This window comes from Rattus rattus, chromosome 6 (genome assembly GCF_011064425.1).
Source record: "Rattus rattus isolate New Zealand chromosome 6, Rrattus_CSIRO_v1, whole genome shotgun sequence".
NCBI classification, from domain to species: Eukaryota; Metazoa; Chordata; class Mammalia; order Rodentia; family Muridae; genus Rattus; species Rattus rattus.
The window spans coordinates 101,843,256-101,869,774 of NC_046159.1; the positions used below are offsets into that span (position 1 = coordinate 101,843,256).

Here is a 26,519-nt window from a genome sequence, read left to right on the forward strand (position 1 = left end):
AAGAAACTTCATAGTATTTACTGAAGCATGCGTACCCTATCCTGCTGTTTCCACAGAACTCTTGTTTGTCTCCCTAGCAGGAACGCTGCCATCTGCCCAAGGAATGCCACAGGCAAGATGTTTCCTATTCCCGTAGAGATGCGGCTGACCAAACAACCCTGATTTGGTCTTGAGACCTTCTGCCTTATGAGCACATGCGATGACAGTGCTGAGGGCACGAGCGTGTTTTCCTGTCCTTGCGTCAAGTCTGTGGGCTGAGCTGCTCAAAGAAAAGTTCCACAGCCTCGAGCCAGCAGAGGGGGGCGTGTGCAGCACAGCCTTGAGTCCCTGGTCCTATCTCTGGAGTTGAACCTTGGTTCCTTGGTACTGGTCACTGGCAGAAGGCAATGATCTAGCCATTAAAATCTAATAAATGGGGGGGGTGATACTTGAAAGGTGCCAGGTGATTTTATATGCATTAGGACAACTGTCAACACAACTCTGCAAGGCACTCATATTTTTATAGCTGGAGTGAGATCTAAAAAAATTGTAGTTGGCAAGGCCATAAATTAGGAAAATAAATAGAATTTGATGCCAAGCATCAATTTAAACTTTTCTTTATAATGGTGAAGCAGAAACAAGTATGAATTTTAAAATATTACTAAATGAAACCCAGAGATGGTAAATCAATTCTTGATTACACACACACACACACACACACACACACAGTAGGCAAGGCTTCCTTGATTACAAAGCACTGAGATGTTTTCTTACCTGTGCCATAGATCTGCTTCTACATATAGTCTGTATTTTCTACTCAACAGAAAAGCAAGCACGTGCCCTTCATCACCTATTGTCTACGTAAGCTCCTATGACCTGGCAGTACAGAGACGCACTGGAGAGAAAGGTAATACACACCTGTTTTATGGCCTGTTGAGCCAAAAAAGCCATCTGCAGGGGGTTGGGCTTTATTGCCTGCCGTGGTATATTCTGGCTGGGTGGGTACCTCAGCTGCTGAGGATAAGGAGGAAGCACTGGTCCATTGGGCTTAGGGCTGTGGTTCTGAAAGTTTATTAAGCGTGGTGGTGGATGCTAGAAGAAAGAAACAAAAGCACTGCAGTAACTAACAATGGCCTCCAAAGAGGCCGGATCTTTACTGCACAAAATCCCAGAGGGTAACATCTCACCACAGAATGCCCACTGTCGGCACTAGTAGTCACTTAGAAAAGGGCAAGGGGAAAGAGTGGTTGGGAAGGGAAGGAAAGGGAAGGAGGAGGAGGAGGAGTGAGCAGGAGAAAGCACGCCTGACACTGGTGGATGGGGAAGGCCACATCTCCTCTGTCAATGCTGGTTTCAAACTGAGTTTAGCAAACCCTAAGCTCACACGCCAGTGTTTTTGACCACTCAACTGTGTTCATGGTTGGGAACTTGTTGCTTCGTTGTTCAAGACACCATAACTGTGTTTAAGATCAGGACTTCCTAAAGGAGGAGGCACTTCTGTCCTCATTCACAGAAACAACTGAATCTTTAGCGCCGTAAGGTTCATGTGGCCACACCAAGACAGCCATAGGCGTAGCTCTGCCCTCCCTCCCCCAATTCTTCCTACTTTTGGAATTTTTTTCTCATACTCTAAATTGCTTCCTTTCCCCTCAGTTAAGAGTATATTTCAGAACCATTGAAAAACACATCTGTACAGTGTTTCTGGACCCAGCAGAAATTCCAAGGTGAAGTGCAGAGACAGCATTACTGAGTAACCACACAGGGGAACTAGCCAGAAGCCCTCACACCTTTCTGATTTTCCTATAAAACTTGGCACATGAGGGCTTCACACCATGAAAACACAAACAGAAAATAGTGAGGAATTACAGAGAGGTTTTCTAAATTTATTCAAAGGAAAACACACAGTTGATTTTTAAGGGAGAACAGGTATTTCCTGTCACCTTAGTCTCATCCTTTTGCTCAACATAACGATTCAACCAAAAACAAACAGGCAAAAAACCCAAAACACCAAAAAACCAAAACAAATTGACACTCGACAAACTGACACTTGATGCCAGGGCACCAGACTAAATGCTAACCCCGTCTACCTTTAAGCTTACAGGTGAGCACAACGTGAGCTATGTTCTCCCTGTTTTCTCAACTGCTACAGTTGGATTAATCTAGGAGAATGTTCTGACAAACTCCACACTAAATACCAGGCTGCCACCTGGCACTTTAGAGTGCCGGTGACATGGTTAATCTTCAGAGGAAGAATTATGAAATATCATGCAAGAGGCTTTTCACAAGCACAAACCTCCAGTCTACCTGTCCACAAGGACACATGGGAAGTATGATTTGCATATCCCACACGACTAGAAACATAAAGACATACACTTTTAGAAGGCAGTGCCCAAAAGGTATATGTACAAAAGCTGGTAGAAAATGAAGAAGCTAAAAATATAGAAGGAGGGTAAAGTAATAGCAACAACAACAACAACAACAACAACAACAACAACAACAACAACAACAAAAACAAAATGGAAATGGGTATTTAACAGAACAGACTTAAAAAGAAGACAGGAATGGTGGTCATAGAAGTCTAAAAATAATATTCAAGGAAAGTTGTGAAAAGTACTTCTAGGTTAGAAAATAAGGTTGTATAGTAGAGGTTTTATACAGATTACAACACTAACTACTACAGACTGAAAACCAAAAGCCAACTTCTAGAGAAAGCAGGCTGCAGGCTTACATGCTCTTTGTCTGCCACTGCTTACATGGGTAAGCAGGTTCTTCACACAGCTACTGAGTTACTGCCCAGTATGGAAATGCACCTCATTAAGGTGATGGGAGTCACTCCTTCCCTGGTTCCAAACTAGTGGTAGAGCATGTGCTTTCGCACGCACAGGGGTCTGGGCTGTGTCCTAGCGCTACAAAATGGGCAAACAACAACAGACGCATGATGTATGTCTGTAACTCTCAATTAGTGTTGAAGAATTCTTTAAAAGCTAGTTCATGTTTTACTAAATTGCTATTAAAAAGACTATATCATTTAGATGCTTTTTTCATAAAGAACCACATTACATATGGTAAACTCCTATAAAATAAATTCTCTCCTCCTAATGAACTAACGGTTCCTTTTTTATCAGTTAGTCATCTCTGTGTTAGCCTCCTTACCTTTTGCTTTTATTGCTAAGACAGTCTGAGCTAAGTTTGTTCTTAAGGGTAATGAGACTTTGTAGCGTAGTTTTGTCCCATGTACTTGACTTCTGAAACTCCAGCTCATTTGTGTCATTTACAAAATCATTACTAAACCTCTGTCCAAACAGGGAGAAGACAGAATTAAGTGAAATTTTAAGTTCTATGAACGAGGCAGATGCAACTTTACACCAAGCCTTTGTTCATCTAGTACGTCCTATCTAACCGGAATACAATGTTTATACATAGAACTAAAAGCAGGCGAGGGACTGGAGAGGTGCTTCAGTGAATAAGGCACTTGAGACCAGCCTCAGTAAGGGAGATAAGGGAGTAAGGGCACAAGAGAAGACATGATGTCACCCTCTTGCCTGCGCAAATGATGTGTGCCTGCTTACCTGTACACATGAGGACAAGCACACAGACACTTGAGCACAACACAATGCAAACACATGCTTAAATAAATAGACTGAAAACGACAGAACAGCACATACCTAATAAGAATAGCAATAGTATATAGATTTGCTCAGGAAAAATTAAAAAGGCTGAAAAGACAGGACTCTAATGACTGCCTGGCTTTCTCTACTGACTAGTGTCCTAGTTTCTAGAATAAAGTGTGGTTTTCTAAATACTGCCTCCAAATAGACTCTTAAGATACTGCTCAACTTGATGCACTACAGGACTTAAGAGACACAGAGCTAACACCTGCCAGAGGCAGAAGTTGTTAGGGAATAGAACATTTATTCCCTGTCAGAACTGATGACAATGCGTGGAGGCTGAGCATGATGACAGAGCAAACAAATCGTCAAATCAGTATGGAGGTGAGCTACAAACTATGTGTTAGATCAAGGGTCCTTTAATGCAGTCAGTTGTTAATATGTGAGTGAAGGGCAGTGCGTGGGGTGTGGATCACTGAAAGCTGCTCAACACAAGTACTCTATAGTTATCTAAGTTAGGACAGGCCCTCTTCCAAATTTACCTGAAGAGAGATGGAAGGCTGCTGGATGGGCCCCTGCATTCTAGGGTTTGGTGAACCCACAGGTGCCGGCCTCCGTTGCACCTGTTGCCTCTGAGCCATTACCTGTTGCTGTATATGCTGGAGTCGTAACTGAGCTAGGCTGATCTGTGTTGGGAACTTGGATAACTGGTTGGAGGGTAAACCACCTGGTGGCTGGGAGCTCTGTTCCACGACAGGATTCTGCTTAGGCATTTGTGGCTGGCTCTCTTTCTCCTCGATTACCAAAGAACCTAATTAAAAAAAAAGAGAACAAGATAAAAATGTCTGGTAATTGGTGAAATACTATGCATTATATAGCTACTGAGTTGGATTTTAATTGCCAAAGAATTTTGGATGCAGAAGACTGTAAACAATTAAAAACGGAGGATTCCCAATGAGGTTTTTATTTATTTATATTCTATAAAAACTTACCTTACAAAAATTCTAAGAATACTAATCCATTTAAAAATATTAAGACTTTTAAGAGCAGCCATCTCCTAGCCCGTGCTTTGTATCTCTCTTTTTTAAGTAGGGTGGATCAAAGTGTTTGATTCTAGCTGCTGGCTATGTATTTTGGTAAGGAAACGGCCACGAATGTCTCAAACTGGCCTGCAGGGGTCTCTATCACCTGGACTCCATGACTCTTTCTTGTTCTTCCTTTGTATGGATGGCATGCGTCTGGGTCTGCCTTCTCTTCCCACTGTGTGTTGTGGTGAGAGCACTGGCTCCTTCTCCAGCTCTTTGTCCTTTCTCACATATAATCTAGTCTTAAGGGTGCAGAGCAGTCTTATTTGATGATCCTAAAAGAAATCCAGGAACCCAAGATGCATCAAGGGAACACCTGGCTGTGGGGAATGTCTAGGGAACTCTGAGCTTGTTCCCAGCATTTCTCTGTGTGAAACGACAAGAAAGCTGCGTGGTTACTTTTGACTGCACTGCTTTCAGAGATTATCTACTTCCTAATGTTGCCAAGATGCTATTCTCTGACTCAATGAGCGCTGACTTAAGATGGAGTACTTCTCTGTATGTTATCCTTCAACTACTTACAGACACAGACCCTCTCCCTGCACCCCATACTATACATTCACACAGTTTAAAGCCTGACCAGAATAAGAAAAATCTAAAACCCAAAACAAATGGGGAGGGTAATGATAATGAGGAAGGGAGGAAACAGAAAAATCTTCTATAAATGAGATAAAGCAGTTGAGCCACTAGGGGCTTGAGCAATGGTTTTAAAACTTGTCAGACTTCTGACATGGTAACAGTGCTCACACCTACAAAGCTACTGCTTGCCAAGTAAGAAATTGATTTTAAATGCAAGACTGGGAAAAAGAAAGTCATATAGAACATTATGATTTTATGCTGGGTAGGTTGTCTACATAGTCAGGGTAGGCTGGCCTGAACCACACGAGACCTTTCTTGTCTTATCCCACTTTACCCCCACTGCAAAAAGCATAACTTGGGGCTAGAGAAATAGCTGAGTGGTTAAGAACATTGTTGCTCTTTTGGAAGACCCAAGTTCGGTTTCTAGGACCCTTGTTAGGCAGATCACAACCACCCTGTAACTCCAGCTCCAGGAATCAAATGCCCTTTTCTGGACTGCATAGGCACAGTACACCGAGGCACATACCATACAAACACATAAGCACGAGGCTGTTCACTAGCAGCAGGGAAATGGTATTTCTTCCAAAAGCATTCTAAATATCAAAAACCAAACTGACACGGGCAATGTGGAGTTAATGGTAAAGTACTTATGCAGCTGTGATCCACAGCAAAGCATACACACACACACCCTAGACATCAAAGCCTACGTATCACATACAGTCAAGAGAAATACATCCTGATATTCAAAGCCTACGTATCACATACAGTCAAGAGGAAATACATCCTGATATATAGAGAGAGGTAACAATACAGACAAGGTTCTTGGGGTTGGTGAGATTGCTCAGTGGTTAAGAGCACTGGCTGCGGGTTGGGGATTTAGCTCAGTGGTAGAGCGCTTGCCTAGCAAGCGCAAGGCCCTGGGTTCGGTCCTCAGATCCCCCAAAAAAAAAAAAAAAAAAAAAAAAAAAAAGAGCACTGGCTGCTCTTCCATTCCCAGCACTCACATGGCAGCTCGCAATCCTCTGCAATTCCAATAGGATCTGGGGCCCTGTTCTTGACAATGTTGTGGTCACTGCACACATATGATGCACAAACAAACATTCAGGCAAAATTCCCATATACATTAAAAAACAAAAAAACAAGCACAAAAAGGATTCTATGTGGAGAAGGAGGGCTCCTAAACCCCTAACTTAAATACCTTATAAGCAAATTTTCATGTATTTTCATGTAATCTCAAAACAAGTACTATATATTCATGTGTCTGTGTTACCACATGCATATATTAATGACATACTGGAAAAAGTGTGACTGTAAAACAAGATAATGAATGGGAATATATTCAGTAATCTGTTATAACCAAGACAGTCACGAAGGGAAAATATATACAATGGCCTACCCAAGTTGATAATATTTTGAGCCCAGAAACTAGGATCACAGTGAAACTGGATGGTGTTGTTGGTCACAGGAGAAGCATCACACCTTGCACGGAGAAGGTGCCGTAACCTGTATGTAATCTAGAAGGAAGCAGAGAGAAAAACATCAGTATATTTCTAATGCAAATAATGTGATATAAGCTCAGTGAATTCCTAAAATAGTGTCTGGTATATGTGCAAAGAATCTCACTCGGGTTACAAACGGGTCACACAAGCCATACAATCCAGAACTCCTGAAGCAGAGGCAGGAGGGGCTCTTGAGTTGAGGGGCACAGCCTGATCCTACACAGTTCCAAGACAGCAGGACTACATAGAGACCTTGTCTCTAACTAAACAGATAAGTAAACAAACAAACAAACAAACAAGAAAGATGGTCACCCCAAATTTTCTGCTCAAATATGTTACAACTTTGTGATATGACTCAGCCTATTGAACTAAAAGGTATCGTAAAGTGGCAAGTTAAACTGTCAGAACATGGTCCAAAAACAGTCCTGTGAGAATTCTGAGTGCTTGTGCGAAAACTCCAAGAAAACCAGGCAAGACCTTGTGACCTCAGTTACTTCAACACAGTACTGTTCTTGGAAGGTGTGGTCATGCTCCTCCCAGGTGTTCTGGGTGGGAGTGAGTTTACTTCAGCTGTCGTTATTCACATGCCTGTGTGGGAAACCATGTTTTTGACCTATGTGGCTTGTCCTTGCACTTGAGCATCTTACTCATGTGATCCTTGTTCCTTAGAGTATAAACTAACGCTCAAGACGACATTCTCTACTGCATGAGACTTTAGTCCACCTCAATTTTAGGCTTCAATCTCCCACGTTCACTTGGCCAACTAGAGCGGCAAATGAAACCAATTCTTAAAATTAACAACACTTTACAATATATCAACTCATTTTCCATGCATTTACTGTGCTTTTTCTTTTCTTTCCTTTTTTTTTTTGTTGAAATTTACTACTTCTATTTTGTGTGTATGGCTACTTTGCGTGCATGTATCTGTGCACCACCTTCACATCTGGTGTCCCCAGAAGATGGTACTGGGTCCATTAGAACTAGAGTTAGAGGCAGCTGGGAGTTGCCACATCCTGAAATCTGAATTCAGGTCTTCTGTAATAACTGCCAGTGCTCTTAACTGCTGAGCCAACTCCCCAACCCCTTATTACCTTATTCTTTTAAAGTACTCAGAATCCAGACTTAGGGAAGTAAGGCACTGTAGAGAATACAAGTGAATTTCTGGCCATGAACTGGTAGGTTCTCACTACTTCTTAATGCAGGTCCATCTTAGAATCCCATGCTATCTAACACTAGATTTTCTTGATGCTACAGCCTCCAATACCTGCCCCTCCAACTTCAGCTTCTGACACCTGCCCCTCCTTCCTCAGCATTACTGTCCCACTCCTCAACAATTCAATACCAACTCGATGCTGGGGCTTTGAGTCGCTCTGGCATGGATACCAGCAGTGAAGGTGCAGCTCCTGCCGCCTTTGCTCTTAGGACTGTTCCTGCTCTTCCTGCCAATACTCAACTGCACGCCAGTCACTCCAAGTATTACCTTAAGCACATTCCCAACTCTTCTATCATTTACACAATTGCAAGTATTCTTTCTTCCCAGCAACCTCTCCTCTACACGAGGCAAAGCAACTCACCCTAATCTTTCTGTCGGAACTTAATGGAACTAATACAGCAACTGACCTCACCTCAAATATCTGACCAACTACTTCAGGAGGCTTGACATTTTGATGGTTTGTTTGCTTTTCTATTCCCTTGCCTTAACAGACAACCTCAAGGGAGTTGATTTCCTGATGCTGCTTTAAGAGACTTCCTCATTGAGAATTCTCTGAGATCGGTGATGGCTTTACATATCCCCACCCCATTCTTCTAACGTGTTTAGTGGGGGTGATGATGGTCCTCTCCCAAGGGAGTCTCCAAACAACAGAAGCTACTGCCCTTGATGAACACAACACACAGTGTGAACATAGGAAGGTAAGTTGAACGAACGTGGAACTCTCCCTGAGAACTATACAAGCTGCCAAGGGAGGAAAGCAACCAATAGCTATGCAGCTGTAAAGCCAATGAGCTACCAAGATATCCAAAGATGCAATTGGGGCACTGAAACCAGCTGTCTAATTGGACTTACGGCCTGCTCATTAGGAGGGAATTCACAGCTGGTACTGTAAACCTGTGAACCTGTCTGCTGTTAGATAGCTTCTGCTAGACATGGCAGAGAAGCAGCATCAGGAAATTGCAAAGATATAGTTACCTACTTAAGGCTTGCACAATGACAATAACAGTTGACATGCCACTATAGATGGAGGAAATTTCACAAAGTCCACCTCTAGATGAATTACAGGAAAGCAATGGCTGTTCAGAAATAGAGTATCAGTTTTCATCAAGGGTGAGCTCCCTAATAGATTATCCAATTCAAAATGGTCAGCCCTAAAGACATCTACATATGAGCAACGCTAAATGGACTCAGGAGGTGGGTTTTGTTGTTGCTTGGTGTGTGTATATGTAACAACAACAATAAAGAAATAGACTTGAATTTGAGAGGGAGTTGGGGCAAGGTAAGAGTGGAAATAAAGGAAATACAGAACCTATATTTGAAAATCTTTTTTTTTTTTGTTTTTCTGGAGCTGGGGACCAAACCCAGGGCCTTGCGCTTGCTAGGCAAGCGCTCTTCCACTGAGCTAAATCCCCAACCCTGAAAATCTTTTAATTACTAAAAAGAATAGGAATAGAGAGGGTCCAGAGAATGGCCCAGCAGGTAACAGTTCTAGCACTCATATGGTTCACAAACATCCATAACTACAGTTCCAGGGGATATGAACCTTCTTCTGACCTCAGGCAGCGAGCACACATGTGGTGCACACACATAAAAGTAGGCAAAGCCTTTTATACATAAAATAAACTTAAATGAATGAATGAATGAATGAATGAATGAATGGGTGTGTATGTGAAGGAGCAGTTAAGTGCACTTGGTGCTTTTGCTGAGATTGGATCACATCTAGTGGCACAACTACCTACAACTCTGGTTCCAGAAGCTCTGATGACACCTTCTTCAGGCATCCTTATATAAGCTGTGTGTACACGTGCATGTACACCCACACCCACAGAGAGAGAGAGAGAGAGAGAGAGAGAGAGAGAGAGAGAGAGGGGGGGAGAAGAACCTAAAACAAGAGAATATTCAAAAGAAAGGAGAAATATGTTGCTATGTTCCCAGGGCCAGGCTGATGTTATGCAGATATAAATTTGGTTATTGGGTGCCCTTTATGAAACTCATTTATGGGCCAGGGCAACTTTGCTACCCATAGGGAGGCACAGAAAGTTCTGAGCAGTCCACTGTCCAAACTAACTATGGTTTCTCAAGGCCTGTCTCTATCCACAGTCTCCTGAACCTGTCAGCTGAGAGAAAAGAAGGTGGGTGCTCCATCCCCTTCCCTGTCTCTCATCAGAATCTTATCACCAATATCAGTGGATTTGGGGGCTGGGAGTGTTCTGACAGGGGAGCCTGACAATATTTGTAGTAAGATCTAGAGAAAAAGAAAAATAAAGCATTCTGCTTCCCAAAACAATAAGCTTAGGCGTGGCCTTCCTAGGATGGCTCCCATTATAGCAGCACAATTATACAGTGGGAAACAGTACTTCTGTAGCACCAGCCTGCTACGCAAAGCCCAGACAAGCTAAATTCAGACTGTTTTTATGTTGTACATATATTTCTGTGCTGACTGTCATAGTAAGCCTCTTTCTTCCTTTCCTAGTTTGCTCACCCTCTGCCCTGTTGCCTCATCACCACACATGACTCTAAGCAGCTTTCTTCTGCAACATTCTAGTGTAAGCCTCTGACCTCTCGTTTTGGTGCAGAACTGACCTTCCTCCCTCCACCATCCAGCTGGCTACAGGTTTTCTCTATCCCTGATTCTGAGTCACTTGTGCTCTTCTCTTGTGACCACCCTCAACATCTGGAAGTTTTACTGCTTCCTGTTTTGTGCCATGAAAATGCAGCTCTTCAAGGGCAACATCTGTTTTCGGCTACTGTCCTTCAACATTCAAAATGTTGTCCAGCAGGTGGAAATATTAAATAAGTAATTGTTAAATAAGTAAATTTTCTGTATGTGATTATAGTATCTCACACAACTATAGTAAGTCGACTAAAATGTATCAATGTACCTTGGAGATCATGTACTGTGCTAAGTTAATAGCACATAACACGATGAAACTTCCAAACCTTCCCTGTGTTTTCTTTTTTTATTTTTCTTACTCTAACAATTCTGATCATATATGAAATGTTAACTCAACTTGTACTGGCAAATGTCCTCATAACTTTTCCATTTTCTGAAATGCAATAAAGTACATCTTATTTGGTTAATAATAAAAATGGAGGCTAAAGATACAGTTCTATTGGTCCATAGCTTGCCCAGTATGCAGAAAGCTGTGGGTTTAATCCCCAGAACCACACAAACTGGTTATGGTGGTATGCATCTAATCCCTGCATTCCAGAGGAGGAGGCAGAAGCTCAACCATTCAGACTACATAGTAAGGAAGGTCAACCTTAGCCACAAACAAACACGGCAGTGAAAAAAATATAATGTATTTTTCAATATACATTTTATGAAATAAACTGGGCCAACTATCATGAATTACCTCATGTATTTTTTTCTTTCACTTTACATATTTTCTTAGGAAGACAGATTGTAATTTCAGCAGCTTGTAACAGTACAATGTTCTTGACTAAGTGTTCTGTTCTTCTAGTAAATTTACTCCTTTATCCCTGCAACCATGGACTCCATACAGGTGAGGTAGTGTAGGGTACACTTGGTGCTTCTCACATCACATAGAATGTTCTCCAAGTTTGCCCTACACAACTGACAGTTTGCTATAGTTTCTATGAAAACATCATTGAAACATGTTGAAATTTATTCCTACTGTGACTCATTAAGTACTATAGGTGGGGTTTAATGGAATCATTGTGACTAGGCTTATAAAGAAAGCCACTCTGCAAACTCATGTACGTGCTTGTTGTTAAGTGATACCTTTTCCTACCTTTAAACATGGAGGCTCTTCAACATGAAGGCCTTTACCATATGCAAGCCCTCAAACTTTGCACACTACACAGCAGTCTTCAGAACAATGGGTTGAATAGCCTTTTTTTAAAAAAAAAAAAAACCAAAACAAAACAAAACAATAAATAGTATTGGTTGTAAACATTGGGTAGCAGGTAACTTATATTAACTTCATCTGCTTTGTATATGTACCCCAAAGTCAGATTATTAGGTTGTTATGATAGTTCTACTTTTATCTTTTTTGAAGAACATTTATATTGTTTTTTTACACACTATACTAATTTAGTCACTGGCAGTATAAAAAGGTTCCCTTTTCAACACATCTCCAATTTTTAAAATGATAAAAGTCTGCTACAAGACTAAATTAAAGAACCCTTCCATTCTTTTCACCAGAACCCTCAACTGTTAATAATTATTTGCTTCAGCATCCACTCAACCTCTCCCATACACGTTATTTGGAGAGCAAGATACAGACACAAAGTCCTATACCCACTTCAGTATAACTGAAGTAAAGCAAAGATTTAAAATGATTAGTAAACTCTAAAATTCGAAAGCCCCTGATTAAGGGTACCATCCAATGCAAACACTTGGCCGGCTCCATGACATGCCTGAGTACTGTCTGGTCTCGGATGCAGCAGGGCTCTGTACACTCTGCACTCCCTGTTCCTCCTAAGCATTTGAAACCAGGATGGCAGGCCCTGCTATGGACAGCATACACCAAATATATACAAATGCAAACCTGTATTTACACATATACAGCTGTCTGCTCAAATTCAGAAAACTCTGCACTAAAGGATTCTCTCCAATGAACATAACTTGGAATATGCCCTGGTGTTCTTTCTGTCTTTCTAAATATGTTCCTGGAAGGTGGAACACCATCACCGCCTTCAATACACTTGTATTACATCCATTTGATTATCTGACAAACCAACCAAATCCAAGGCAGTATCTTGTCTCATGATATTGGTTATTCCATTGTAGTTTGAACCTAAAATGTGCCTGCATGGGCTGGTGTTTTTAATACTCAGTTCTTAGCTGCAGTGCTATTTTGAAGAGTGTGGATCCTGACTGGTTGAAAAAAGTGTTATCTAGCCCTAGTTCTTCTGGGTTGCTGCCACTGTGGACTGAGATCTAGCTGAAACCATAAACTAAAAACAAAACAAAACAAAGCAAAACAAACCCTGCAATGTCTAAACTTTTGGATATTTTGTCACAGTTCTGATATTGGCTCATGTTTCTGGGTGGCCCGCAGTCCTTGTCCCATTATGTCCTTATTTACAAAGCTAATATCATGCCAGAGAGGTGCAGATTTTTTTTCCCATGTATGTGAGTACACTGTAGCTGTCTTCAGACACACCACAAGAGGGCATCAGATCCCATTACAGATGGTTGTGAGCTACCATGTGGTTGCTGAACTCAGGTCTTCTGGAAAAAGAGTCAGTGCTCTTAACCACTGAGCCATCTCTCCAGCCTACAATGCTTTTACTTCAAAAACTTCTTCTTACGTGACACACAGACCTAGTAGTTTCAATACTGAATGTGGATAGTTTAATTTCTTGTAAGAAGAACAAATAAGAATACGAGTACTGGGGGGTTTGGGAGCTGGAGGGCGGCCTAGGACAGGACCCTTCCGGTTCCATCTGAGCTCAGAGCTGGTGCTGTCCCACAACTCTAGGACACAAAACCTGCCTGGAAAGAGCTGGTCTGCCAGGAGGACTCTCCCTCCTAAGCCAACAGCCCACAGGTGGGACTCCACTGTCTCTTCATTGACTGTCCAAAAAGAGACTGGCCGGGAGTGCACAGGGCTCAGAAGCCTCAGGGTGGCCTAGGACAGGACCCATCTATTTCCATCTGCTCCCAGAGCTGGGGCTGTCCCACAGCCCTAGGACACAAAACCTGCCAGCATAGAGCTGGTCTGCCAGGAGCACTCTCACTCCAAAGATCACAGGCTCACAGGAAAGACAAGTTCCAGTCAGAGACAGCAAGACAAAATAACATCTGAGATAAGCAGATGGCAAGAGGCAAACACAAGAACCTAAGCAACAGAAAACAAGACTGCTTGGCATCATCAGAACCCAGTTCTCCCACTGCAGCAAGTCCTGGAAACCACAACACACCGGAAAAGCAAGATTCTGATTTAATCACATCACATGATGATGATAGAGGACTTTAAGAAAGACATAAATAACTCCCTTAAAGAAACAGGACAACACAGGTAAACAAGTAGAAGCACTTAAAGAGGAAACACAAAAATCCCTTAAAGAATTACAGGACAACACAACCAAACAGGTGAAGGAACTGAACAAACCATCCAGGATCTAAAAATGGAAATAGAGATAATAAGGAAATCACGAAGGGAGACAACCCTGGAGATAGAAAACCTAGGAAAAAGATCACGAGTCATAGACGCAAGTGTCATCAACAAGATACAAGAGATTGAAGAGAGAATCTCAGGGGCAGAAGATACCATAGAAAATATTGACACAACAGTCAAAGAAAAAGCTCCTAACCCAAAACATTCAGGAAATCTAGGACAAAACCTAGGAATAATAGATATAAAAGAGAACGAAGATTCCCAACTTAAAAGGCCAGTAAATATCTTCAAAAAAATCATACAAGAAAACTTCCCTAACCTAAAGAAAGAGATGCCTATGAACATACAAGAAGTCTACAGCACTCCAAACGGAGTGGACCAGAAAAGAAATTCCTCCTGTCACATAATAGTCAAAACACCAAATGCACAAAACAAAGAAAGAGTATTAAAAGCAGTAAGGGAAAAAGGTCAAGTAACATATAAAAGCAGACCTATCAGAAATATACCAGACTTCTCACCAGAGGCTATGAAAGTTAGAAGATCATGGACAGATGTCATACAGACCCTAAGAGGACACAAATGCCAACCCAGGTTACTGTATCCAGCAAAACTCTCAACTAACATAGATGGGGAAACCAAGATAATACATGACAAAACCAAATTTACACACAGTATTTTTCCACAGATCCAGCCCTACAAAGAATAATAGATGGAAAACTCCAATACAAGAAGGGAAACTACACCCTAGAAAAAACAAGAAAGTAATCTTCTGGCAAAAAAAACTCAAAAGATAGCCATACAAACATAATTCCACCTCTAACAATGAAAATAACAGGAAGCGATCACTATTCCTTAATATCTCTTAACATCAATGGACTCAATTCCCCAATAAAAAGACACACACTAACAGACAGGATACATAAACAGGACCCAACAATGTGCTGCATACAGAAAACACACCTCAGAGACAAGGGCAGACACTAACTCAGAGTAAATGGCTGGGAAAAAATTTTTCCAAGCAAATGGTCCTAGGAAACAAGCTGCAGTACAAATTCTAATATCAAATAAAATCAACTTTTAACCAAAAGTTATCAAAAAAGATAAGGAAGGACACTTCCTACTCAAAGGAAAAATCTACCAAGATGAATTCTCAAATATGAGTATCTAAGCTCTGAATGCAAGGGCACCCACATTCATAAAAGAAATTTTACTTAAGCTTAAATCATACATTGCACTGCACACAGTAATAGTGGGAGGCTTTAGCACATGACTCTCATCAATGGACAGATCATGGAAACAGAAACTAAACAGAGACACAGTGAAACCAACAGAAGTCAAGAACCAAATGGATTTAACAGAGCTCTATAGAACATTTCATCCTAAAACAAAAGAATATACCTTTTTCTCAGCACCTCATGGTATCTTCTCAAAAACTGATCATATAATTGGACATAAAACAGGCCTCAATAGATACAAGAAGATTGAAATAATACCATGCATTCTATAAGATCACCATGGACTAAGTCTGGTCTTCAATTACAACAAAAACAACAGAAAGTCCACATACACATGGAAGCTGAACAACGCTCTACTCAATGACAAATAAAAGAAATAAAGAAAAAAATCAAAGACTTTTTAGAATTTAATGAAAAATGAAGGCGCAACATGCCCAAAGTTATGGGATACAATGAAAGCAGTGCTGAGAGGAAAACTTAGCTCGGAGTGCCCCCAAAAAGAAATTTGAGAGGGCATACATTATCAGCATGATAGCACACATGAAAGCCCTAGAACAAAAAGAAGCAAATTCACACAAGAGGAGTAGAAGGCAGGAAATAAACTCAGAGCTGAAATCAACCAAGTATTTAAAAAAAGAACTATATAAAGAATCAACAAAACTAGGAGCTGGTTCTTTGAGAAAAGTTAGATAAACCCTTAGCCAGCCTAACCAGAGGGCAGAGAGACAGTATCCAAATGAACAAAGTCAGAAATGAAAAGGGAGACAAGAGAAACTGAGGAAATAAAAAAAAAAAAAAATCAGATCCTACTACAAAAGCCTATATTCAACAAAACTGGAGAATGAAATGGGCAATTTTCTATACCAGGTACTAAAGTTAAATCAGGATCAGATAAACCATCTAAACAGTCCCATAACATCTAAAGAAATAGAAGCAGTCATTAAAGGTTTCCCAACCAAAAAAAGCTTAGTCAGGCTTTAGTGCAGACTTCTATCAGACATTCAAAGAAGATGTAATACCAATATTCTTCAAACTATTACACAAAATAGAAACAGAAGGAACACTACCCAATTCCTTCTATGAAGCCACAATTACACTTACACCTAAACCACAAAAAGACCCTACAAAGAAAGAGAATGTCAGACCAATTTCCCTCATGAATATCGATGCAAAAATACTCAATACAGTTCTCGAAAGCTGAATCCAAGAGCACATCAAAATGATCATCTGTCATGATTAAGCAGGCTTCATCCCAGGGTTCAAAATAGAGAAATCCACCAATGTAATCCACTATTATAAACAAACTTAAGGGGAAAAAACCACATGATCATTTCATTAGATGCTGAGAAAGCATTTGACAAAATTCAACACCCCTTCATGATAAAAGTCTTGGAAAGAAACAGGAATTTAAGACCCATACCTAAATATAGTAAAAGCAATATATACAGCAAACCAGTAGCCAACATTAAACTAAATGGAGAAACTTGAAACAATCCCACTAAAATCAGTCACTAGACAAGGTTGCCCACTCCCTTGCTACCTATTCAATACAGTACTTCAAGTCCTAGCCAGAGCAATCAGACAACAAAAGGAGGTGAAGGGGATACAAATTGGAAAGGAAGCAGTAAAATATTATTTGTAGTGGTATGATAGTATACTTAAGTGACCCCAAAAATTCCACCACGGAATACTAAGTCTGATAATCAACTTCAGCAAAGTGGCTGGATATAAAATTAATTCAAATAAATCAGTAGCCTTCTTCTACTCTGAAGATAAACAGGCTGAGAAAGTAATTAGGGAAATGAAACCTTTCACAATAGCCACAAATAATATAAAAAACCTAGGAGTGAATCTAACCAAGCAAGTGAAAGATTTGTATGACAAAAACTTCAAGCCTCTGACAAAAGAAACTGAAGAAGATCTCAGAAGATGGAAAGATCTCCCATGCTCATGGATTGGCAGGATTAATACAGTACAAATGGCCATCTTGCCAAAAGTAATCTACAGATTTAATGCAATCCCCATCAAAATTCTAACTCAATTCTTCATAGAAAGAGCAATTTGCAAATTCATTTAGAATAACAAAAAAGTCAGGATAGTGAAAACTATCCTCAACAATAAAAGAACTTCTAGGGGAATCACCATCCCTGACCTTAAGTTGTATTACAGAGCAATAGTGATAAAAAAACAAACCTGTGTGGTATTAGTACAGAGACAGGCAGGTAGATCAATGGAAAAGAATTGAAGACCCAGAAATGAACTCACACACCTATGGTCACTTGATCTTTGATAAAGGAACTAAAACTATCCAATGGGAAAAAAAGACAGCATTTTCAACAAATGAATGGTGCTGGTTCAACTGGAGGTCAGCGTGTAGAAGAATGCAAATTGACCTATTCTTCTCTCCTTGTACAAAGTTCAAGTTCAAGTGTATCCAATACATCCACATAAAACCAGATACACTCAAACTAATAGAAGAGAAAGTGGGGAACACATGGGCACAGGGGAAATTTTCCTGCACAGAACACCAGTGGCTTGTGCTCGAAGATCAAGAATCAACAAACAGGACCTCATAAAATTGCAAAGCTTCTGTAAGGCACAGGATAGTGTCAATAGGACAAAACAGCCACCAACAAATTGAGAAAAGATCTTTAAGAATCCTACAACTGATAGAAGGCTAATATCCAATATATATAAAGAACTCAAGAAGTTAAGACTCTAGAGAATCAAATAATTCTATTAAAAAATGGGAATGCTTCACTCCTTCTTTAAAAGGGGAACAAGAATACCCTTGGCAGGGAATAGGGAGGCAAAGTGTAGAATAGAGGCAGAAGGAACGCCCATTCAGAGCCTGCCCCACATGTGGTCCATACATATACAGCCACCAAACTAGATAAGATGGACGAAGCAAAGAAGTACAGGCCGACAGGAACTGGGTGTAGATCTGTCCTGAGAGACAAAGCCAGAATACAGCAAATACATAGGCGAATGTCAGCAGCAAACCACTGAACTGAGAATGGGACCCCCGTTGAAGGAATCAGAGAAAGGACTGGAAGAGCTTGAAGGGGTTCGAGACCCCATATGAACAACAATGCCAACCAACCAGGCAAACATCCCCCTCCCCCTCCCCTTCTTTATGGGTGTTCCCCTCCCCATCCTCCCCCCCTTGTCGCCCTCCCCCCAACAATCTAGTTCACTGGGGGTTCAGTCTTGGCAGGGCCAAGGGCTTCCCTTTCCACTGGTGCTCTTACTAGGATATTCATTGCTACCTATGAGGTCAGAGTCCAGGGTCAGTCCATGTATAGTCTTTAGGTAGTGGCTTAGTCCCTGGAAGCTCTGGTTGGTTGAAGATGGGAAGACCAAAGTGTGAATGCTTCATTCCTTCTTAGAAGGGAGAACAAAATACTCAGAGGAGAAAATACAGGGACAAAGAGTAGAGAACAAGAACTGAATAAAAAGTCATCCAGAGAGTGCCCCACATGGGGATCCATTCCATACGCAGCCACCAGACCAGTCACTACTGCTGATGCCAAGAAGTGCTTGCTGACAGGAGCCAGATATGGATGTCTCCTGAGAGGATCTGCCAGAGCCCTCCTGATACAGATGAGGATGGTTGCAGCTAACCATCAGACTGAGCAGGGAACCCCAATGGAGGAGTTAGAGAAAAGACCGAAGAGCTAAAGAGGTGTGCAACACCATAGGAAGAACAACAATACCAACGAACCAGAGTTTCCAGGGACTAAACCACCAACCAATGAGTACACATGGAGGGACCCATGACTCCAGCCACATATGTAGCAGAGGATGACACTGTCCAGCACCAATATGGGGGAAAGCCCTTGGTCCTGTAAAGGCTCATTTCCCCAATGTAGGGTAATATCAGGGCGTTGAGTTTGGAGTGGGTGCGTGGGACTCGGAGCATCCTCATAGAAACAGGGGGAGGGGAAAGAGGGGGCAAAGGGGATAACACTTGAAATGTAAATACAGAAAATATCCAAGAAAAATAACTTTTTTTTTTAAAAGAAAAGGAAATAGATCTGGATCTGGAAGTAAATTAGAACAGTGTTACAGATAAAATAAAAGATTTATAATAGCGCAAAAAAAAAAGAATATGAATACTGGAGCTAGACAAATAGCTCTATGGGTTAAGAGTGATTGCTGCTCTTCCTGAGGACCTGGGTATCCTTCCCAATAAAAATTCATGTTGGACTACTCAGTCATTTTTTTGTAAATCCAACTCCAGCAGTTGGTGCTCTGTTCTGACCTCTGCGGGCACTCAAAAAACATACACATAAGGGTAAACAACTATAATTAAAAGGAACTGTAAGGCATATTCCTTGGCTGTAATTACTTCTAAGCTAAGATGTAAATCCTTTCCATTTAATATTAAGATTTTATTTATACCACAGGTATACTTAAAGGTACTATTACATAGATACTATTTACATATACTTATATAGTACTTATAGGTACAGGTACTATTTACATATTTGCAGAACACATAATAGAAAGGTCTAAAGGTAATATCAGATATGGCCAAACTTGGCTCCTTGTCATATATGCTTAGGATTTTTTCTGCTTTATTTATTATCTATCTAAATAAAAGTGTAAGTCATTAGACTTGACAGAATTCCTGATGTTCTTTAGATAAACCTAAAAGCTCTAAGTCCTCTTGCAGCTAGTACAAGAGATTAAGTGAAGGTTCACTAAGTCTTTCTGTTCATCTCTTCAGATCTACAAAAACTTAAAATGAACTCAAGCTGTATTTATAATGAAGAAAATCTAGCTACTATTCAACAAAACAAGGAACAAAAAGATTTCTAATAGAAAAAGTATCAAAATGTTTGAGGTGTTTTGGGGGGGAATAGGGAGTGAGGAGAGGTGCTGGGGAATAAATCCAAGGCCTTAATATATTACATGTACTTAGTAGTTGTGCCAGTGAGCCCTGGCTCTACAAATAGCTCCTTTTAACAATTATTATGTTTGTGTATTTAGCATACATACATGCTCACATATGAGCATCACAGCATATGTAGGGAGGCTAAGAACAATTTGTGTTGTGATGGTTCTCTCCTTTTCTGTGGATTCTGGGAACTGAACTCAGGACATTAGTCTTGACAGCCAGCACCTCACCTGCTAAGCCATCTTTTTATCCAAAGTAGTTTTTGACAAGAAATTCAATATGCTATTACCTTTCTATTGAGGTTTAAATAGGCTTTAAACTTAATTTCTGTACTTTCAAGTTTTCACTCTTACAAAGAGCATGGACTTTTGTCATCTATGCCTTCTGACAGATATTCATCAATCACGCAGCTCCTAAAATATCAAGCACTGAGCAACATCAAGTTCTGCTCTTAACATCTGAGTCTTTGAGTGCCGCTTCCATACAGAACGAGTGGTTTCCCTCTTTCATCATATTGGTTCATTAAAAATGTAAGAACACGCTTTTTCAAAAAGTCTAAGCCAGAAGTGGTGATATGAGCCTATGGTGGTAGCAGGGGTGGTGGTGGTGGGAAGAAAGAAGAACAAATGTAAATCGGGGAGAGCATCAGAAAGCCATGTTCTGAGTACTGAGGGTTAGGGACAGGGAGCTGGCGGTAGAGCCAGAAGCAGATTTCTACAGAACAATAAAGATGCACTGCCTTGTAGGGGTGCTATATGCACAAATAAATAATTTCTTAATTATTAATGATGATCCTAAAATTATATTAGTAATTATTAAGCTCTTTATAATAGGACTGCTATTAAATTCTCTCTGAAAATCAACACTGCAGTGAGAACTCTTGTCAGTTTTCAAGCTGAGATAGCAAGCAGGTGTCTACTACAGCTTAGAGCACATTCTGAGAGGTTATAAAACCATTAACCAAAGGTCATAAGAAGGGAACTAACAATTTATTATAGGTGAAAGAAAATAACATATTGATTGGGTTTATCTATATGAAATTTCGTTTTTAACTCTCCATGATCCTGTAGAGCTAGTGAGAAATGATGGATGTTTAGCAGATAGTTACTCTTAATGAATATACATGTAAATATTCTCTGTTGTAAACAATTTAAGATTTGAATTTATGTGTAAACTTGTGGTGAACTTTTTACCATGTGAGCATGTGTTCTGAAAGATGTGTAAGTGTTGAGGACAAAGAGAGAGGGAGAACTTTTTAAGCAGAACTCAAGAAGACCATTTTAGAAGAACTTTTTTGAAAAGAACTTTCTTAGAAAACTTTTAGAGAGAACTCAGAAGTAAAGGCATTGAGGGCAAGGGCATCACTGTGACATCAGAGCGGGAGGAAAGAGCAAGATTTGAAGAGAACAGAGAGAACTTTGTAGAGAGAACCTTCTGGAGAAACTTTCTGGAGAACTGAAGAACTTAGAAATAAAGGCTAAAATCACTTTTCAAAGTGTTTTTCTTCCTTGTACTTCAACTGGCAGGCAAGCAGTTAGAGCTGTGCAGTTCCTGGAGAGATAGAATGAAAGCTACTTTAACCTTGCTGTTTAACTATGCAGTGCTAAACACCAGAGACTGAAGTTTTCTGGCCTCAAAGGAACGCAGGCAGGCCAGCTACAGTAACAGAGTAATTTAGACCTAAGACAGGTAAACGTTTTATTATTAAACAGCAACCTTAAATATCTTGCCCCTGCCACTGTTCTTTCCCGGGTTGCCTTCAATGGAGAACCAAGAAAGAAAGTAGTGCCGGGTGTACAATCTTATACACAATGGAATGTTTGGTATTTAGCAAAACAAACAAACAAATGCCTTGACATTTGTGACAAGAATAAAACTCTAGGCTATGCTATGCCTAGTGACATCACTGTAACTGAAAACAGCATGAGACATTAACTGTTTTATTATCTCATGCCACGTTTCAAAACGACAAAAGTCAAATGTGTAGAAGCAGCACCAGGTCTCAGAAAGCGGCAGATAATGTTGAAACTAGTCAATGACTGATTTCAGAAAGATTACTAACAAATGAGCCTACACTATAAACATTATTTTTGTTTAAAGAATGAGTAAAAACAACTAAATCACTTTTAATCATAAATACAATAAAACAACTCATAATCAAGAATAATTTTAAAAATGCTTATAAGTCAGCATTCAGCCACTTTGAGACTTGCCTTAAAATTATATTTTTAAAATTTAAAGCAGTATTATTAATTTAAATAAGTAAAACTTATGTAAGAGATGAGTACTATTTCTGCCACTTGACTGCACAGAGTAAAGGACAAAAGATGTGGGGGCCTTAATAGTTCACAACAGATTATCTGTTGACCTTCTAAGGCACACTCTTGGAATCAAACCATAGTTGAGGCCACCAAGCAGCCCTGGAAGCTCAATGGAAAGAGCCTGGCTCCTGCCACACTCACCAGACAGAGGCCTACAAGGTCCACGTGTTGTGGCAATACTTTCAGTGAGTGCACAAAATACCAAACCACCCTTGAGAGATGCTGCTGTTCAGTCTCTAGCAGTATGTCCTTCAGTATGAAGCTGACAGATGGCCACAGATTCAAAGGCGAGGCGTGGTTATAGCTCTCTAAAGGACGGTGTTAGGCATGCTATTTATCAGTGTCTCATCATTTGTCCAATGAAATGGCTAGCTAGGTACACCTAACAATGAGGTAAATACTCCACATGAAAAATGCTTAGAATTAGATGAGGTAGGATGTAGGTGAAAGTAATGTTTACTATCGATATTTATTATAATACTAGGTTCATTTGCCAGAGTGGAAAAAAAAAAAAGATAAATGAGTGACAAAAGATTAAAATTGAAGTTAAATCAAAATCATTTCAGGTAAAAATATTTGGCAGGGAGATCTCTGCAAGTTTGAGGTCAGCCTGATCTACAAAGCAGGTCCCAGGAAAGTCAGGATGATTACACAGAGCACCCTCGGGGTGGGGGTGGGGGGTGTCAGAGCCAAAACAAAACAGAAACAGCAATTAAAGATGGTAAAGATAGGTAGTCTGTCTCTTTGTTTTGCTGGTTTTTTTGGGGGGTGGGGTGGGGTGGGGTGGGGTGGTGTCGTTTTGTCTGTTGTCCTTGTAGGTCTGCAACTAACTATGTAGACCAGGGTAGCCTGCCTCAACCTCCCCAGTGCTGGGATTAAGACAGGCACCACCACTCTTAGAGTTTTTTCTTTTTCATGGTGTCTTGTTATGTTTTGTCAGTCTGACCCTGAACCAGGAAAAGTGCTGCTCTGAGAAGCAGGAATTCCAGGTGTGCAGGCTTATTTCCTCAACTCCTGCATGCCGCAGACTAGGAAACCCTGGATTCCGTCTTACCAGCCGCTTGCTGTACAGCAAGGCTGTGCTGCTGCCACTGGAAACAGCCCATTTAGAAAAATGCATGACATGCTCTAACTGCTTAGAAAGCCCAGCCACTTCCTGCTGCTGTTGCATAAGTTTCATTCGATGGTCTTTTGCAAGACTCTGAAAAAGAAAATAATTTCAGAATTAGTCTCTCTGTACTTTGTATTCGTTTCCATGATTATTTTCAGATAATCAACTCACAATAAGAACCGCAATGTATTCAAGTGACAGTAATCAAAAATGATTGTAAGCAGTTTCCTTCATAATACAAAGGCTCCCTCTGAATGTAATGAGCGCACAGCCTTGGTGTTTTTTTCTCCACCCTTTGCTTATAAGTCTGGTTTATATAGGTCTGTGTATGACTCTTGCCAAGTTAAACGAAAACAGACACAGATTAGCTATAATAGTGCAGGTGCTAAATTCAAAACACTCAGGTAAAACAGATGTATCATCCAGTTATCCAATACACAGTTCCACATCTTAGAGATTGCAACTCCAATTGTCTGTACTTAGAGTACTAGCTCCAGTGGCTGGTACCCAGAATCATGCCAAGTGGTAGTTGAAACTTACCTTGTATTTGGTATTAAAAAGAAAATTAAGTTATTTGTCTTGAGAGTTACTAGAGAAGGCACTGGGTAGTTTCAATGCCAATGTGCCCCAATGGGTCAGAATATAGACTTTCTCCACAGAAAATATATACTTAGGATCAGACAGCAAAATGGAAGGCACCATATTGAGGTATTTAAAGGTCTTTATTAAACAAACAGATACACAAAACTCATCCATAAAGCAGGTGAGAAGGATAGAAATATTAGGGCTTTCTACTAGTTTGGAGGAGTTAGAAAAATGGAACTGAACTCTCCCTGTGAGTCCTGGTCAGCTGTTTGGACAATGCACAGCCAATGGCTTTGACAGATGTACTTAAGTGTGACTCAGAAGATAATTTATTTAACAGCTCCACTGGCCTCTGCAAAACTACAGAGTGTCTTTGGAGTGGAAAGAATTTTTTGAAAACTTGTGACAGGATTGGAAATAGAGAATAAGAAGTTCTGGTGTCTTGGTTTTCCAAGGTAGCAAGCAAAACTGGCTCCATTTATCTGCCTCCACGGTGACTAGTGAACCACAAGAATGGGCACCATGACTTAAGGTATATCCAACAAGTACTATGACATTTTCAAGTTGAGGTTGGTCAAAACTAATTCTGATGGCCAAGTACATGGTCATAGATTCTGGAGTCTCATGTGCATTTTTCAACTCTTCATGCGAATGAAGCCAAAGCAGTAAACTATGTATGTAGAAAACTGTAATCATCAGATTGTTTAAATGTGCCCAGGTTAAAACAACTACTGTAAAACCTCGAGAATACAGATACCAAAACTGAGCACGGATTCCTTCCATCCAAAGCACTTCCTCAACTAAGTATCTTCGTAGTAGCACAATTATAAGCGGTCATGTTTTCCTAGCTGGGATAGGATTTCTGATGGAGATCTTATCAATTGGTCAATTATGAGCTAAAGATGAACTAATTTTTTTTCCTAGTTGTTTTGTCCACTTCAAGTTTTCCCATACTAGCACTTTCTTTCTGCTCTTGTTCTCAACAGCTTCTTGGCTATGAATTCTTTTTCACCAACACACTGAAGGAATAACTAAATAGTATACAGTAAGTTCACATATCCTGTATACTGTAACCTCACAGTATTGCTGGTCAAACATGGACTTTGCTGCTGCCTTTTATGAATTTAAGAAAGACAAGCAGGCTGGAACATGGTGGCTCATGCCTTTAACCCCAACACTTAGGAAGGAGAAGCAGGTATGAGACAGCGGTCTACAACATGAGATACTTGAAAGAAAACAAGAAAAAGAAAAGAAAAAAAAAAAACAGTAGAAAAGAAAGATGATCAAGATAGTACATCTTTTATTTTTTTTTACCTATGATTATAACAATTATTCTGTCTAGAGCATATACTCTGTAAGTGCTGCTGTCAAAACTAAGACCACATATAAAATATAGCTGGGTATGGTGGCCTGGGCCTGGAACCCAGCATTCAGGAGACTATGGCAGGAGGATTTTGAGGGATAGGTCAGCCTTGGCTAAATAGGGAAAAATGTTAGCAAAACAACACAAAGAGCTTATAATATTGAGAGTAAGAGCTACGTTTAGGTATCTATTTTATTGTTGTTGCTGACCTCAGAAGAGGTCTCAGTTTGGAGCCTTGGTTAGCCTTGGAACCCATTATGAACACCAGGCCAGTCTTGAACTCACAGAAATTCTACCTGCCCCTGCCTCCCTGAGGCTGGGATTACAGGCATAAGCCCCTACGCCTATTTTACCTAATTTCTCAGAAGGTTGATTAAATGCCATGCATTACTAACAATGGCACAATGTTTGTATAATGTTTGATAATTCTATCATTGTACAAGCATCAAAGAGTGTACATCTATCAACAAAGACAGATGGCCATGAGAGGACACAATATATAATCTTAAAAGATCACTATTACAGTTTGCTATTGACAGAAACATCGCTGTATGTTGCAAGAATCTATTTGAAAACTATATATTGAAAATGTGGTTGTTTCAATAGAAATGGCCCCATGGACTCATGCGTGAGAATGGTTGGCACAGAGTGAGTGGCACTACTAGGAGGTGAGGTATGGCCTTGGTGGAGGAAGTGTATCACTGGGGGCAGGCTTTGAGGTCTCACCAGTGTGGCACACATGCTGCCTGTGGGTCAAGGTGCAGAACTCTCAGCTCCTTCTCCAGCACCATGTCTACTGGCATGCTGAATGCCATGTTTCTCTGCCATGATGACAATGGACTAAACCTCTGAAACTGTATGCCAGCCCCAATTAAATGTTCCCCTTCATAAGAGTATCTCTTTACAGCAATAAAACCCCTAAGACAGTGCATATATGTTGATAGAAAAC

At 40.4% G+C, this 26,519-nt stretch overlaps 1 protein-coding gene across 2 annotated transcripts in view; it reads right to left on the minus strand.

Annotated features, from left to right (window-relative positions):
* Trim24 (tripartite motif containing 24) overlaps positions 1 to 26,519 on the minus strand; it is a 118,426-nt gene that overhangs the window by 16,717 nt on the left and 75,190 nt on the right. Inside the window, exons 7-10 of one of the 2 annotated variants that reach the window (XM_032906744.1) lie at positions 23,566 to 23,712; positions 6,648 to 6,765; positions 4,130 to 4,398; positions 898 to 1,071 (exon numbers count right to left, since the gene is read on the minus strand). In XM_032906744.1, the coding sequence (XP_032762635.1) occupies positions 898 to 1,071; positions 4,130 to 4,398; positions 6,648 to 6,765; positions 23,566 to 23,712 (708 nt within the window). The remainder of the gene's footprint in view (positions 1 to 897; positions 1,072 to 4,129; positions 4,399 to 6,647; positions 6,766 to 23,565; positions 23,713 to 26,519) is intronic. The other variant, XM_032906746.1, reaches the window with a different exon arrangement.